Source organism: Fistularia commersonii, chromosome 16 (genome assembly GCF_037954325.1).
Source record: "Fistularia commersonii isolate RoL2024-O1a breed Wild chromosome 16, RoL_Fcom_v1.0, whole genome shotgun sequence".
NCBI classification, from domain to species: domain Eukaryota; kingdom Metazoa; phylum Chordata; class Actinopteri; order Syngnathiformes; family Fistulariidae; genus Fistularia; species Fistularia commersonii.
In genome coordinates, this window is record NC_141299.1 from 6611619 (window position 1) to 6627160 (window position 15542).

The window sequence follows — 15542 nt, forward strand, 5'->3', positions numbered from 1 at the left end:
TGTGAAATAATTACTCTTCACTATATTCAATGATTGATATTTATTTAGTTGTAGAGTTGCAAGGAATATGTATGTCATGAAAGTTTGCATATACTTGCTTTTCTTCCTGCAAAGTAATATGCAAAACTAAACCGCAATACAGGTGAGAGATGAGTTCTGATTGCTGTATTCTGTCACCATCTGTTTGTTTCTTGTTCACATACTTAATGATTTACAGGAGAATCTCAATTATTTACAGGATAATTTGTATTAATTCACACATATTGCAGTCATTGTCATAGGTTCTACCAAACTTTCCCAAAGACAAAAAATAGATTTTCATATGGACCATATTGAGATTTGACACCATCTGTTAGATCCAAATGTTCCCATATTGTAGTTCTAGAAAAATAAAGTCTGTTAAAGATGAACTGGTATGCTAAAAAAACCCTTCTACCAGTACTTTAAGCTCTCATATGTGGCAGCCATGGATGAAGGTAATGATCTAATTTTCTTATGACAAAAAAGATTTGTGAATTGTGAAATATATATTGGCGATTAGCGAACACAAAAGTACATAAATGTAGAATACTATGGCTCAAATGTTAATTTATTGTAAAGCCTTATAACTAGTATTGTAAGGAGTTATTCTTTTTAAGACCAGTGTAAAATCTGCAGCAAGTACTTTATATCTCTACATCACACAGCATTTGATGTGCCAATTGTGATATGCATAGACAATTGTGGATATATAATTGATTTCTTTTAAAAGTATTTATTTGTTTCACTGTCTGACATCAGTCAGCGAGTCTTGGCGAGAACCTTGAAGGGATGCGGCACGCGAGTCGTTCCAGTGACTCCTTCGTCACTCAACTCTACTCCGTCAGGAGCGCTGAAGGAGAACTTCTGAAATAAACCAACCACGAACAGGAACATCTCCATCTTGGCCAGACCCTCTCCAAGACACACGCGCTTCCCTGTTGGGTTTAAATAGATGAGCAACTGATCTGGGATGGATCAGGACAGATCATCTGTTTCACAGTGGTTTCACCTGCAGAGAACGGTAGGAAGGCGTCTCTCTTTACAAACTTTCCATCTGCATCCAGAAAATGTCCCGGGTTGAAGGTGTCTGGAGTTTCCCATTCAGTCTCGTCAAACAGCACCGAGGTCAGCATTGGTAGCAGGGAGGTTCCCTGTGAACCAGATCCAGAAAGCAACGATAGGTTACATACCTTACCCTCATTTTCCAGTTCTGCTCACATTACATATTACACATTACACATTACATCGCAATGGGGTGGCAGGGAGAAAGGTCAAAAATAAAACAAACGAAAAAATAGATTAAATGAAATTAAACATAGAAGGGATGGGTAAGGTTGGACTTTAAGTCGTGCTGTTCAGATCCAAGAAATATTTAGCAGGACTCCATCATCAGCCCCGGACATGTTAATATCTACTGCTGGAAAAAGAGATCTGGGATATGGAGTGTGTGTGTGAGTGTGTGTGTGAGTGTGTGAGTGTGTGAGTGTGTGAGTGTGAGTGTGTGTGTGTGTGTGTGTGTGTGTGTGTGTGTGTGTGTGTGTGTGTGTGTGTGTGTGTGTGTGTACATTGCATGCAGAAATGACTAATTAATCAGTTAAGGCAATACTAACACTGACGTTTAACGATAACAATTAAGTCTTGAAGAGTGACTTGTCATAAAATCATTTTTGATGTGTCCTGTTGACCAATTTGTCATCCAGTCCTGTGAATGACTTCACTTGAAATTTATTAGTTGAGAGTGAGACAAAAAAGCATGTTGTGTACTGGTGTTAGTCAGTTGTCTGTTTGGACATGGCCATCTGTTTAAATTATAAGGTCAATTTAATTCAAACGAGGTGGTTTTGTTTGCGTATTTAATATGCAAACTAAGTACCTTGGGAATGAAGTAGCCACCCAATGTTGTGTCTTTGGCAGCAATCCTAAATCCATTGAGAGGAACAATATTCCCCATCCTTTGGATCTCATGGACGACAGCATCAGTGTAGGGCATGTTTGTTCTATCAGCCATGGTGGGCTGCCGGGTCCTTCCGATCGTCCTGTCGATCTCCTCCTGGACTTTCTCTGGAAAGGCAGGAAGAGAGAAGACTTAATCAAAACCCTTATATTGTTCCCTCTTTCTAGCAGGGATGTTGGGAAGCGCCCACCTACCCTGGACATCTTGGTTTTTGATGAGGTAAACCAAAGCCCACTGCAGAGTGGTGGCGGTTGTCTCGGTTCCGGCCAGGAACAGGTCCGCCGAACACAGGGCCAGATTTTTTTCAGTGAAACCCTCATCTGACTTTTTGTGCTGTTTAGGATTGCAGAGTAGGCTTCAGGAGTGAGCAGGAAGTGGTTGTGTGTTTGTGTGTGTATGTTCAATTTCCTTACATTCTCCATTTCAATCAAGAAAAGATCAATGTAATCCCGGGGATTGTTGTGATCCAGATTCTGCTTGTGACTCTTGACCTCCTCAGTGAGGAATTCTGCAATGGCTTCAAATTGACTGAACAGTCTGTTGTGAGGTCCGGGCATGTGCTTCATCACTCTGGGGAAAGACTCGTACAGCTATTCATGAGAATACAATAAGTGAGCAGGTGAAGTTCACATAGACGAGTAGGGCGAGTTGATGTTGTGGACTTACTAGATTCCATGCAGAGCGCTCGTTCAGGATAATGTCAGACAAATACTGCAGCATGGTTTTGAATTTGTGGTCACTGTATTCGAAGCGTTTCCCCATCACAAGCTGGCAAATGATGTTGGATACAGCATTGTGAAAGAGCTCCGCTGGGCTGAAAGGTTGACCTGAATAAAGAAACGTTTCTTTTCAGACTGTCCGTCTTCAATTGATTAGATGGCATTTATTTTCAATCACTCATTCATTCATTATCTTTACCGCTTATCCTGCCCTCAGGGTCATGGGAGTGCAACAGCCATTCCAGCTGTCTCAGCATGAGGCAGGGTTCACCCTAGACCAATTACCAGTCCATAACAGGGCCAGATATTTAGACAAACCACCATTCACTCTCTCATTTATGTGTCTGTGCAATTCTAGGGTCTCTAATGAACCTACTGCATGCTTTTGGACTGTGGTAGGAAACTGCCGAAATGCGAGGAAATCAACACAGACACAGAGAGAACATGCAAACTCCACATTTAAAGGGCCCCTGTTCAAAACAATGAAGGGATCCTCTTGCTGGAAGCCAGAAGCACTAAGCATTGCACCACCATGCCGCTCTAAATGTCCACATTATGTTATTTAATGCTTTTCAACATGCAAACCCACCTCTTTCTTTCTCAATCTCATCCTGCAAGACTCGGATCTCCTCACAGATGCTTTGCTCTGTGATACATTTCCCCAGGCCAAGATTACGCAGGGCAAACAAGGCAAAACGCCTTTGTCTCTTCCATATTTCACCTTTGCTGTTAAACAGGCCGCCTGTTTGACAGCAAGCAGGAAAGAAACGTTAGAGTCTTCCAATTTACGAATGTAATTTTCAAATGCTTTACAGAAAGAAAGATTTTGATCATTTACATAATTAAAAAAACAAAGAAAGGAAATAACCATTGACAGAAAGACAGTACCTGAGGATCCTGAGTAAAATCTGTCAAAAACTGAACTGAATGGTCGTTCCACAAAGTTGTCAGCCTGGTTCATTATGGCCTCCTTTATCATTTTGTATCCGCAAACAATCACCATCTTGTCACTGCCGATACGAAAGCTGAACACTTTCCCGTGGACCTCAGCAAGCTTGGGGCACAAAATACAGCACTGATTTTAATGGAATGAAGCCAGTTAGTTCACACACGCAGAACCTAAAAACAACTTGCAACCTGAGCACTATTTACTATCTGATCAGAAGACGTCAGTATATGTGATTTGATGCGATTAAACGGACATTGTTTTCCTTGTGAGCGATTACAATTTCATTTCAACATATTTTGCACTCATTAAAATTTATTTACAAGAATCACAGATCCCACTCTTACTTTCAATAACAACATTATCACACACACACAAGCATGCAAGCACACACATGGACCGACTCACAGACACACACAGATGCACATGCATGTTTTTGAATCAAAACATTTAATACATATCAATTCCTTTGTCAACAAATGCCTTTTTTCATTCATCCCATTTTGGGCCATTGATACTTTTTCACCTTTTAGCTTATTACTTTATTACCTCATTACCTTATCACTTTTCAATGACGAGATTGCAGGTTGGTATAACGGTCAATAATTGAAAACATTTTGCGTTTTCCTGTGAATTTTTTACCTTGGTGAAATATTTGTGAGGATGTTCATGGTCCAAACTGAAAAAATTCCCAAAAAATGGAACAGCCAGGGGTCCTGGAGGATAGTTTGGGGGATCCCTTGTTTTAAAGATGTTTGCAATTATTAGGAAGAGAAAAATAAACAAGAGGAGTCCACTGAGGTTGAAGCATAGTAACAGATGATAAAACCACATGGTCGACAGAAGCCAAACAGCAGGCAGCAGGAAGCTCCCCTTCTCCGCTCCTTTTATATTGCCTCTCTATTATTTTTTTATCAGATCGTGCAGAAAAGAGTACTCCAAAGGTTGCACCGAAGGACAAAGTGCTCACATAATGTGGACACACACATCCTCCCTTTGACAAACAAGTCCTGTATAACAACAGGAAGTCTTAATTTGAAAATGTGAAGTTTGATATAATTCTGAGAACAGCTCAGCAACAACTTTATCAGCCGATGAAAGACGGTAAAATCAAATTAAAGAGAGTGTTATGCAAAACTAATGGTCAACAAAAAACAAAACTGAATATTAATGATAATCACAAACCTTTTCTTCCACATATTACAATACCTTTCCAGCTAATCAAAAGACTTGTGAAATACAATACACAAGTATCCCCTGTAGTTGTTGCTCAATAACATCTTTATTTCTATTTGCTCATCTTTCATCTAATCTCCCCCCAGTGACCCTGCTGCAAATCTTCTTCCAATCATCAAGTGAGGTTTGCCACTTCTTTATTTCTTTAACATATTTCCATTACTTTGTGCTGCTGGTGTTCCATAGCACACACTGAAACCAGCCCACTTTACCGATGTATTATTGTTTTTACCTGAATTTCCTGAATAAACCCTGGTCACCAAAGTGGTGGGTGGATGGTCTGCAAAGCTGTCAGACTGTGTGACATCTTCAACATCTTCCACCCGTACATAAACACCGTTTTGTCTTTTCCCAGACGCACACAAAACACATTCCCACAAACATCAGCCAACTGTGGATGCAGCAGCAGAGACTGATAATGGTATGATAATGATGATGTTAACTAACTAGTTATCCCCTCATTGTCAGTTGCAGATTTATTCGTTTGCAATTTCAATATGAAATACATTATTGTGTAACAGTTTTGAGCTACTGTAGGGACAAAAACATTTTAAAAACATGATTGATACTTTTTTCACCTTTTACCTTATTATTTTATTACCTCATTAGCTTATCAATTTTCAATGATGAGATCGCAGGTTGGTATAACGGTTAATAATTGAAAAGATTTTGTGTTTTCCTGTGAATTTTTTACCTTGGTGAAATATTTGTGGGGGTCTTCATGGTCCAAACTGAAAAAATTCCCCAAAAATGGAACAGCCAGGGGTCCTGGAGGATAGTTTGGGGGATCCCTCGTTTTAAGGATGTTTGCAATTATTAGAAAGAGAAAAGTAAACAAGAAGAGTGCATAAACAGTGTTTTGTCTCTTCCCAGAAAACACATTCCTACAAACATCAGCCAACTGTGGATGCAGCAGCAGAGAATGATAATGGGCCTTTTTCCACATGTGACTCTGATAAGATTCACTTTTCAAGACAATAGTCGTTCTCACCTAATATTATGAATCACATGCATGATCGGCATTTAAGTTTAAAATTAACCAATGACATAACAGTCGGTGAATGAACAAACATTGATTTATTTGTGTTACAATTGGTGGCTTAAAAATTAACCCGTGTGTTTTTCCATGCACTCTTACAATATTTAATTCAATTTGTTAATGCTGACCACTGCTGCAGCTGTCGACATTGTTCCTTTGGTTTAAATAGGAACAATGTTTACATTTAAATGTTTACATTTAAATTTGATATTTTGTTGGTATGAATAATTGAAGCCATTTGTAAAGTTATTCTAAAATTTATACGTATGTATATATGTATGTGGGTATGTATTTATACATATATATGGTTGTAAATTCACACACACACACACACACACACATACTAACACACACACATACAAACACACACACATACAAACACACACACGCACATAACCACTTCCTGCTCACTCTTGGTCCAAAAGTATTTGAACTGTGAAGAGCAACTTAATAGTTAAGTAACAATGGATGTCTTTTCAAACAAAATGATCAGTGTGAGTTTTAAATAACTTTCATGGTTCTTCTTATACTTTGTTGAGTTTTCATAGAGTAAAGACAACATATTTGTGCAGATTTACTAAAATATTTTCAAATGCTCGGGGCTCAAAAATGTCTTTATTTCAGTTTTACAAGTACTATTTTGTAAAAGAAATATACAGTGTCTCACATTTGTCAGGTAAATATGAAGCTGTTTTAGATCAATAGTAAAGACAATTCCCAGGATAGGGAGCGCCGGAGGAAAGTTGGGTGGATCCTTTTTGTACCACAAATACATAATAAAAAGAAAAGCAGTCCTTTAAAATCTACTTTATGGCTCTACATTGCAAATCACATGGTGCACAACATGTGAGATTGACACACAAAAAAGGAGATGTAGTTGAATTTATTTATTTATTCATATCACTTCTGATATCAGTCAGCGAATCTTGGCGTGAACTTTGAAGGGATGCGGCACGCGAGTCGTTCCAGTGATTCCTTCCTCACTCAACTCTACTCCGTCAGGAGCGCTGAACGAGAACTTCTGAAATAAACCAACCATGAACAGGAACAGCTCCATCTTGGCCAGACCCTCTCCAAGACACATGCGCTTCCCTGTTGGGTTCAAATAGATTAGCAACTCTTATTATGGGATAGATCAAGACAGATCATATGTTAGAGGGGTTTACCTGCAGAGAATGGCAGGAGGGCTTCTCTCTTTATAAACTTTCCATCCGCATTCAGAAAATGTCCCGGGTTGAAGGTGTCTGGAGTTTCCCATTCAGTCTTGTCAAACAGCACCGAGGTCAGCATTGGTAGCAGGGAGGTTCCCTGCGAACCAGATTCATGGTTATTTGAGAGCAGGACAACAAATGTTATCATTTTCAAAGAAGCGATTGATCCTATAGTTACAAGATTGCAGATGACAAAAAAAAAAAAACACTTACCAGACTTGTTATAAGTTATAAGTCCCTGGACATTCTACTGTATAATGAATCCGACAAACTAGTACCCAGACAATTTTTGGTCCCTTTTCACATCTTCAAGAATGTTAATTTAGGGGAAATGTGTTTTGTTGTTGGTCAATTGTTTTCAGCGTTGTACCTGCGCTTAACAGTGTGATCTGGACCACCGTTGTCTGGATCTGGACCACCGGTGTTTTGCGTAAAAGACGGCCGGAGATATTAGAGTAGCACTTAGTTATTTTACTGAAGAGCAGAGCACAGGTGCTGATAGCAATTCGTACCAATTGACATGAGCCTGCCTACAGAGTCTGGGCATGTGCAGATTGCAAGTAAACATATATGGTTAATTGTTCAATATTACTGTGTCCACAGTCAATATTCTACAACCGGGTCCAAGTTTCGTTGTAAATTGCTCCTTCCCCACAGAATACTTTTCATGATTCGCCCCAAATTTATGCCAGTCACTTAAAAAGATTTGTTGGCTCTTGTTTTTGATGCTAGATAGTCTATCATATATATTCTTTCCCAAGAAGTTGACTATGTTGTGTTTATTCCCATTTGTACAATTACAAACAGTTTTCTCTGTACAAAAATTTCTACTTTCATTTTCCGTACTGGAGGCCTCAGCACAATGATACAATGATGACAAAAGAAAGACACACACAACAACAAATAAAACATCCAAGAATAATACAGAGCACAAAAAAAAAAAAAAAACAATATGTAGATAAGGAAAAAAAAAAAAAAAAATTCTGAGGAATGTGAGATCATGTTGAGAATGATGACATTGCACTGCATCACAAAGCTATCAGCCTCTTTCCTGTGTGCTGTTTCATTGCCCCTGGTGATGAAACGAATTTAGAGGGTGTTGTCTCCATGTGACACGATACAGTTCTGTATGAAAAGCATCAGGCTGAGTTTTAGATATTGCAGTTTGTCAGTAAGCTGATGGGGTAGAAAAGTATGAATGACTAAAACTGAGTGATTGTATATCATCCTAGTGTGTGAATTGGTGTTCTACAATCAGAAGAAACTGATGTGCAGAGTTGGGGAAGTGGCGTCACTGTTGGACTGCTGATTGTGTGAAATGTTTTCAAAGTGCTTCCATTGCGTCTGGCAGCTTACTGCAAATTACCAATCGTCCAAACAATATATTATAATTGCAGTGAAGGAGATCTGTCTGCAGTTGTTCTGCTCCTCAATGGTTTTGAGATGGTGTCCACGGTGGTTGATGTTTTTGCCTACTTCACTCTATAAAGTGTATTTCAGTTTTTTTTATTTATTATTGTCATTTATTCTTTTTATTAGTTTTTGTAGCTGCGCTGCTTTTATAAACTTAACACACAACTGTTGTGCTCTATGCCATTGCATCAACATTTCATCTTGATGTAAATCTCAATGTGTAAGTCTACTGGACATTAAAAGATGGTGGCACATTGTTTTCTGGTTTTACACGCATGGTCTACATCTTCTGCCAAACCAATGCTACCCCAATAAAAAAATAAAAATGACACAACACATTTGTATGGTGTAAGTTATCTATGTTATGGACCAAAGGATCCGGAAACAAAATATCTGCTTAACTATTTACGTGTCTACTGGCTCATACCATTCTTTTAAGACTTTTTCAAACTCAGATCTAGAAGTACCTTGGGAATGAAGTAGCCACCCAGTGTTGTGTCTTTGGCAGCCATTCTAAATCCATTGAGAGGAACAATATTCCCCATCCTTTGGATCTCATGGACGACAGCATCAGTGTAGGGCATGTTGGTTCTATCAGCCATGGTGGGCTGCCGGGTCCTTCCGATCGTCCTGTCGATCTCCTCCTGGACTTTCTCTGGAAAGGCAGGAAGAGAGAAGACTTAATCACAACCCTGATATTGTTCCCTCCTACTAGCAGGGATGTTGGGAAGCGCCCACCTACCCTGGACATCTTGGTTTTTGATGAGGTAAACCAAAGCCCACTGCAGAGTGGTGGCGGTTGTCTCGGTTCCGGCCAGGAACAGGTCAGCCGAACACAGGGCCAGATTTTTTTCAGTGAAACCCTCATCTGACTTTTTGTGCTGTTTAGGATTGCAGAGTAGGCTTCAGGAGTGAGCAGGAAGTGGTTGTGTGTTTGTGTGTGTATGTTCAATTTCCTTACATTCTCCATTTCAATCAAGAAAAGATCAATGTAATCCCGGGGATTGTTGTGATCCAGATTCTGCTTGTGATTCTCGATCTCCTCATTGAGGAATTCTTTGATGGCTTCAAATTGACTGAACAGTCTGTTGTGAGGTCCGGGCATGTGCTTCATCACTCTGGGGAAAGACTCGTACAGCTATTCATGAGAATACAGATATATGCGACACAGAAGACAAAAAAATGCATTTCTTAATTGCCAACATTTGGAAATGTATATATGTAATAACCATGTCAAACGCTGAATTGAATGAATGTCATGTACTTACTATACCCCATGCAGAGCTCCCAGCTTGGATAACTTCAGACAAATACTGCAGCATGGTCCTGAATTTGTGGTCACTGTAGTCGAAGCGTTTCCCCATCACAAGCTGGCAAATGATGTTGGATACAGCATTGTTAAAGAGCCCCGCTGGGCTGAAAGGTTCCCCTGAAAAGAAAAAAAAAAATGAATGGCAAGACATATTCCACTGACACCAGGTTCATGTTGATCTCTTTGGTTACCCACCTCTCTCCTTCTCAATCTCGTCCTGCAAGACTCGGATCTCCTCACAGATGCTTTGCTCCGTGATATCTTTCCCCAGGCCAAGGTTACGCAGGGCAAACAAGGCGAAACGCCTTTGTCTCCTCCATATTTCACCATTGCTGTCAAACAGGCCACCTGGTTACAAACATTTGGAAATTAATCTCCCTCTGGAAAGATGGACTATACCTGCACATGAATACCAGTCCACCTTCAATAAATAGACCATTTTAGATTTAGTGACACAAAACAAACAAAAATGAATACGAGACTAAACTAAAACAAACAAAGAGACATGCTTTTGAAACTTGAGAGCATAAAAGCAGCAAAGCAACAACAAAACAACAACAGATAACTGGTAATTTAGCCTCATTTAAAAATTTGTTTTTAAAAAATTACCAAGTAGAAAAATCAGACACCTAAAATTTAAAAATACCATTAGTAATCCGAGCACTAAATGTACTATTTTAATCAAATCTAAAAATAGAAGGCAATTAGAAGTCAAAAGGTAGATTTTGTACAAATGACTTGAAAAGGGAATTGTAATAACAGTTGAAAGAGACAAATTACCGGTAATCAATAACCGGTGTATTCACCTGAGGTTCCTGAGCAGAATCTTTCGGAAACATAGCTGAACGGTCGATCCACAAAGTTGTCAGCCTGTGTCACTATGGCCTCCTTTAACATTTTGTATCCACAAACAATGACCAGTTTTTCAGCGCCGAGGCGGAAGCTGAACACTTTCCCGTAGACCTCTGCCAGCTGGGGACGAAATGTGACAAGAAAACCGCATTAAATTATAATAAAAGTCACATGGTCCTTGTGGTACAGTATACTGTTTGACTAAATGACATCACAATCTGCTATATGAAAAATGTATAGTGTAAGTTTAATGTATTATGGTTTGCAACTGAATAATTAAGCTAGTCATTATCCTCTGAAATCTATCCAAGACAGTGGTGAGACCAGCGATGCTGTACGGTTTAGAAACAGTGTCATTGCCGAAAAGACAGGAGGCAGAGCTTGAAGTCGCAGAGATGAGGATGTTGAGGTTCTCTTTGGGAGTGACCAGGATGGATAGGATCAGGAATGAGTCCATCAGAGGAACAGCACATGTTAAATGTTTTGGAGAGAAGGTCAGAGAAGCCAGACTGAGATGGTTGGGTCATGTACAGAGGAGGGATAGAGAATATATTGTAGAGGGATGCTGGGATTGAGGCTGCCAGGCAGGAGGTCTTGAGAAAGACCAAAGAGAAGATTTATGGGTGTAGTGAGAGAGGATATGAAGGTAGTTGGTGTGAGAGAAGAGGATACAGAGAATGGGGTGAGATGAAGAAGGTTGTTTCGCTGTGGCGACCCGTGAAAGGAAAAGACGAAAGGAAAAGAAGAAGATTATCCACTATAACCATTTATTTTCGGTATTATTATCATCAGAGTTTTGTAAATCTGCTACTCTCATCTTCAGTCATTAGATTCCAGAATGATACAACAAATAACAATTATATGGCATATGATCTCCACTCATATAATGCTTTCACAACCTTGCATTTCAGAAGTGCTTTGCACCGGATTACATTTATCCATTAATACAGCAATGGTGGCGGAGCTGCCATGCAAGGTGTGAACCAGACCATAAGGGGTAACTTGGGGTTTCGGGACATTTTGCAGACAGGAAGCCGGGAATTTGACTGCCATCCTGCAGATTGGAGCGAAGCCTACCAACTCTACCAGCTCTACCAATTGAGTCACGCTCTTAATATAGAGCCAATAAAGGGGTGAGTAACTGGTAAAATCTTGCGTTTAACAGCTTTCCTTTTTGCATTTTGACTGTGAAGTGCTATGACTTTGAACCCAGGCATATTTGCCTAAGGTGTACATTCTACCTTATTTCACATCAAAAGAATCCCAAAGGGCATTCAGCTTTTCAGTTTTTTAGCGAGTTTTATCCTTGAGGCCTGCTCTTATTCCACCAAAACTATTCAACTTTCCAACCTTCCAAATAACAATGTATGTTTTGTTTACAATATTTTGATGTGTGAAATTTGACCTGTAATCTATCAACGTTTTTCTGTGAATGAAGCTTTTACCTTGGTGAAATATTTGTGCGGGTGTTCATGATCCAAACTGAAAAAATTCCCAAAAAACGGAACAGCCAGAGGTCCTGGAGGATAGTTAGGGGGATCCCTGGTTTTAAGGACATGTGCAATTATTAAGAAGACAAAAATAAACAAGAAGAATCCGCTGAGATTGCAGCCTTGTAGTAGGTAATGGAACCACATAGTTGACAGAAGCCAAACAGCTGGCAGCAGGAAGCGTTCCTTCTCCAGTCCTTTTATACTGTCTCTCTATACTTGACTTTTCTCAGATCCTGCGGAGAGCAGAAATTCAAAGGTTGTGCCAGAGGACAAAGTGCTTACATAATGTGGACACATACACACACACACACCTCCCTTTGAGACACACGTCCCATGTCACATAGACAAGTATGATCCTATTGTGGAAGTGTGGAGTGAAAAATGGTAAAAAATTGTAAAAAATGGTAGAAAAATTTGGTAACATCATCAGGTGACTCAAAATCTTACAGAACCTCAATGACATGCAATCTAAAGGAAAATAATCTATATCACAACAATTAGAAGCCAATGTATCGCAATAGCTGTTTCAAAAGTGTTCTACTGTCCATTTGTCTAATCACTGCATTCACAAGGTTTTCAAATGGGTTCAAAATAGAAATAGATTAATCAAATCCTAATAAAAATAACAGTGTCTTGAAGAGTTCAAGGTTTTTATGGTGTTTGCTATCACTTGGAAGAGACATACTCTGCTGATCACTGCTCAGGTTATAAAAGATGAAAAAAAAGTTGTAATCAGAACACACCTACTTTCCCCTGACCTGCCTCATAACAAATATAATGGTGTGATTAAAAGAACATTTATGTAATCAAACCACATTAAAACCAGCATCGGACTACTAAAAATTGAGAGCGAAACAATCTCACGGGAAAAGTAAAACTGGTGATGAGAAATAGTAATAAAGCAAAGAACAGTGAGATGAAAATTTGCTATTTCTTCAAATTGTAGTCTCTATTAGAAATAGTCTCTTACATCAGAGGTTTCTAGAAACCACATTTCTTTCAAACCACCAGTGATATTAAAGCTAATGTATTCAGTTTGATTATCATTCTGAAGAAAGAATCATGTGGGACCGAAAACATTCAGTACTGGATGGTTTTATTCAAGAAGGGCATGAAGGACACAGAGAATGGGGTCAACAACTCCTGAAGAGAGCAGCTGGAAGGGAAAGAAGAAGATTAAGAAGTATTATAAATGGATGATGAGTTATTAGGTGTCTGAATACCCCTATTTTACATGGACACTTGAAAAATACTAATATGTTGAGGCTCATCATAGAAACCTTCAGTGAAAGCTGATCTTGGTAAATCGACAGTCATAAATTACAGTGTATTATACTGTATATCCTGAACCCCTGTGGCTGATATTAATAGATCTTACTTGAAGTACAACTGATTTTTTAACACTTAAAAGACATTACTTGGCTGAGAAAAAATGCCACCTTTCATTTCTGAAAATAAAAGGTAACATAGCCGCTTGTTTTAAAGTGTCTAGAGTTAATATTCCTTCTTGCACCGAATATCCACCATTTAGAATGGGGGTATGATAAAAGAAAAGAAAATTAAAAACCAGATAAAATCCCCAAATAACAAATAAATTGAATCAACTGAACAAAACAAATTGATACAAACCTTTTTTTCCTCCGAGATCTATGATAACACATAAAGTAAATTAACATTTATATTTGAAAATACTAATATCTAGAAAGAAGTGATCACCTCTGACACTGTACACTCATTCTGGTATTTCATGAATTTCCGTTGTTCTTCCCCGTGATTGTGTTACCACGCTCCATTAAAGTAATTCTAAAGGTCTGAAATATTCATTGGCAGAGCGAGGCAATAAGACTGCAATAGAGTAGTCAGGGGACAGATTAAAAAAATTTCCCCAGTCAAAGATGCCATCTTTGTCAAAACAGAAATAAACATCTCTGAACAGAGGAGGGTACATTTCACAAATATACCAAGACACATTTGCACACACTGACCAGGCCTATCTGCACCCTCCAAACAACCAGGAAAGATTCACCACCGGAACCAGCATCAGTTCATGTGATCCAGTAGGTTTCACTCCTTGTTTAGCTTCACCTTTTCACTTTCTAATCCAGGTAATTCCACAAAAGTTACTCTTTTGTCTCAACAAATGACACCCACATTAATGTTACATCCCTCTAGACCTAGTTTCTGCAAGTCTTATATTTACATAAAAAGCCAACATAACCTAGACCTGCCCAAAACCATGGTAGTTATATTTGGAAACTTCCCACAGGTCATTAGAAGTGAAGAAGCCTCTCGGATGAGGGGGGAAACTTCTTCAAGTGAAGAAATTCAAGTTAAGTTGCCACGAAAAGAAGATTTCAGCAAGAACACAAAACTGAACAAACAAATTAATTTAAACAAGTTGCTATTTTCATTCTTAAATCATTGTATGAAGTAACTAGTGTTTTTTCTGCTGATCTACTATCAAGTCAGTCATGTATTTTTACTCACCCACCTGGTAAACAGGTTCAACGGTATCGTGCGTTGACATCCTGATACCTTAGACACAGTTTTCCAGGTGGGCGGGTAAAAATCTGTTCCATTAGGATGAGCTTCCTCCTCTTGTGCCCTCCTCATCTAATAAATTAACATTTAACTGGAAGATTCTGAGGCAAATTCTAGGTGAAGGGAACATGCAACAGTGCTTCTCCACATGGTGAATATTCCAGTTATCCATTTGCCACAAAGTGGTTTGGAGGGATTAAGATAATTCCAGCTACTCCCCTGACGACCAAAGGAAAACAACTATTACAGTGCGCGCCCTGCAGCTATAAAACTGTCAATGCAAGGCAATCGAGTGGTTGATTTTAGTCTAATTAAGATTTTTTTGGCAAGACTTTCTCATACTACCATATCCATCTAATCTTCATCTCTTTTATGTTTTTATTGTTTTTCGTTTTATTGTTTTATATTCCAACTGCATCAGCCTCTTTTTTTATCACTTGCAGCTTGTTTGGCAGCTGTTATAGCTGCCGGTAGGATAGCATTAATCTTTGCCAGGTAAACGTCAGCAAAATCTTAGCCATTGAATAAGCAAGAAATTATCCAAAATTAGTGACATTAACAGCGAGTTAGCTACAATATACGAAGAAATGAAGTGACCACAACAATTCTTGAAAGGTGAATTTGATAGTAACAACAAGACACATCCATCATAATTGAGCATTTCTATCTATTTAAGTTACTGTGCATATTTTACAACGTCAAATCAGGCCTGTGATTTCGAGACTATTAAAGAAGCTGGTTCGCTCTTTTTGATTCCATTTTCTGCGCTTGCAGATGTCTTCAGACCTGGAAAGCTTGGCTAGCC

General features: G+C 38.9%; 2 protein-coding genes across 3 annotated transcripts; both read right to left on the reverse strand.

Annotated features, from left to right (window-relative positions):
- Positions 1-25: 25 nt before the first annotated feature.
- On the reverse strand, positions 26-5836 carry LOC147225712 (cytochrome P450 2J4-like). Of its 2 annotated transcripts, none has more exons than XM_086161392.1 (9): positions 5571-5836; positions 3583-3748; positions 3284-3436; positions 2642-2802; positions 2389-2565; positions 2170-2308; positions 1895-2082; positions 1031-1172; positions 26-956 (listed from the first exon to the last, which is right to left on the reverse strand). In XM_086161392.1, exons 1-9 carry the CDS (start codon positions 5820-5822, stop codon positions 781-783), a joined length of 1554 nt encoding a protein of 517 aa, XP_086017518.1. In that variant the 5' UTR covers positions 5823-5836; the 3' UTR covers positions 26-780. The 2 variants fall into 2 exon arrangements, with proteins under 2 accessions (XP_086017518.1, XP_086017519.1); XM_086161393.1 differs by lacking the exon at positions 5571-5836 and adding an exon at positions 4283-4551.
- Positions 5837-6517: 681 nt separating this feature from the next.
- LOC147225713 (cytochrome P450 2J6-like) lies at positions 6518-14736 on the reverse strand. The gene is made up of 10 exons (XM_086161394.1): positions 14688-14736; positions 12149-12429; positions 10658-10823; positions 10047-10199; positions 9808-9968; positions 9501-9677; positions 9282-9420; positions 9007-9194; positions 7082-7223; positions 6518-7007 (listed from the first exon to the last, which is right to left on the reverse strand). The coding sequence occupies exons 2-10, from the start codon at positions 12338-12340 to the stop codon at positions 6832-6834; spliced, it is 1494 nt and encodes a 497-aa protein (XP_086017520.1). The 5' UTR covers positions 12341-12429; positions 14688-14736; the 3' UTR covers positions 6518-6831.
- Positions 14737-15542: the final 806 nt, after the last annotated feature.

Bases quoted from the DNA above. Each gene is read 5' to 3' on its own strand.
- LOC147225712 (XM_086161392.1), bottom strand. From the start codon at position 5,822: ATGTGGAAAAAGGCCCATTATCATTCTCTGCTGCTGCATCCACAGTTG. The intron at 3,749-5,570 runs GTAAAAAATTCA...TTGTGCCCCAAG, and splicing joins CCCACAAATATTTCACCAAG to CTTGCTGAGGTCCACGGGAA. The intron at 2,803-3,283 runs GTGGGTTTGCAT...TTCTTTATTCAG, and splicing joins TGAGATTGAGAAAGAAAGAG to GTCAACCTTTCAGCCCAGCG.
- LOC147225713 (XM_086161394.1), bottom strand. From the start codon at position 12,340: ATGTGGTTCCATTACCTACTACAAGGCTGCAATCTCAGCGGATTCTTC. The intron at 10,824-12,148 runs GTAAAAGCTTCA...TTTCGTCCCCAG, and splicing joins CGCACAAATATTTCACCAAG to CTGGCAGAGGTCTACGGGAA. The intron at 10,200-10,657 runs GTGAATACACCG...GTTTGTAACCAG, and splicing joins ATTCTGCTCAGGAACCTCAG to GTGGCCTGTTTGACAGCAAT.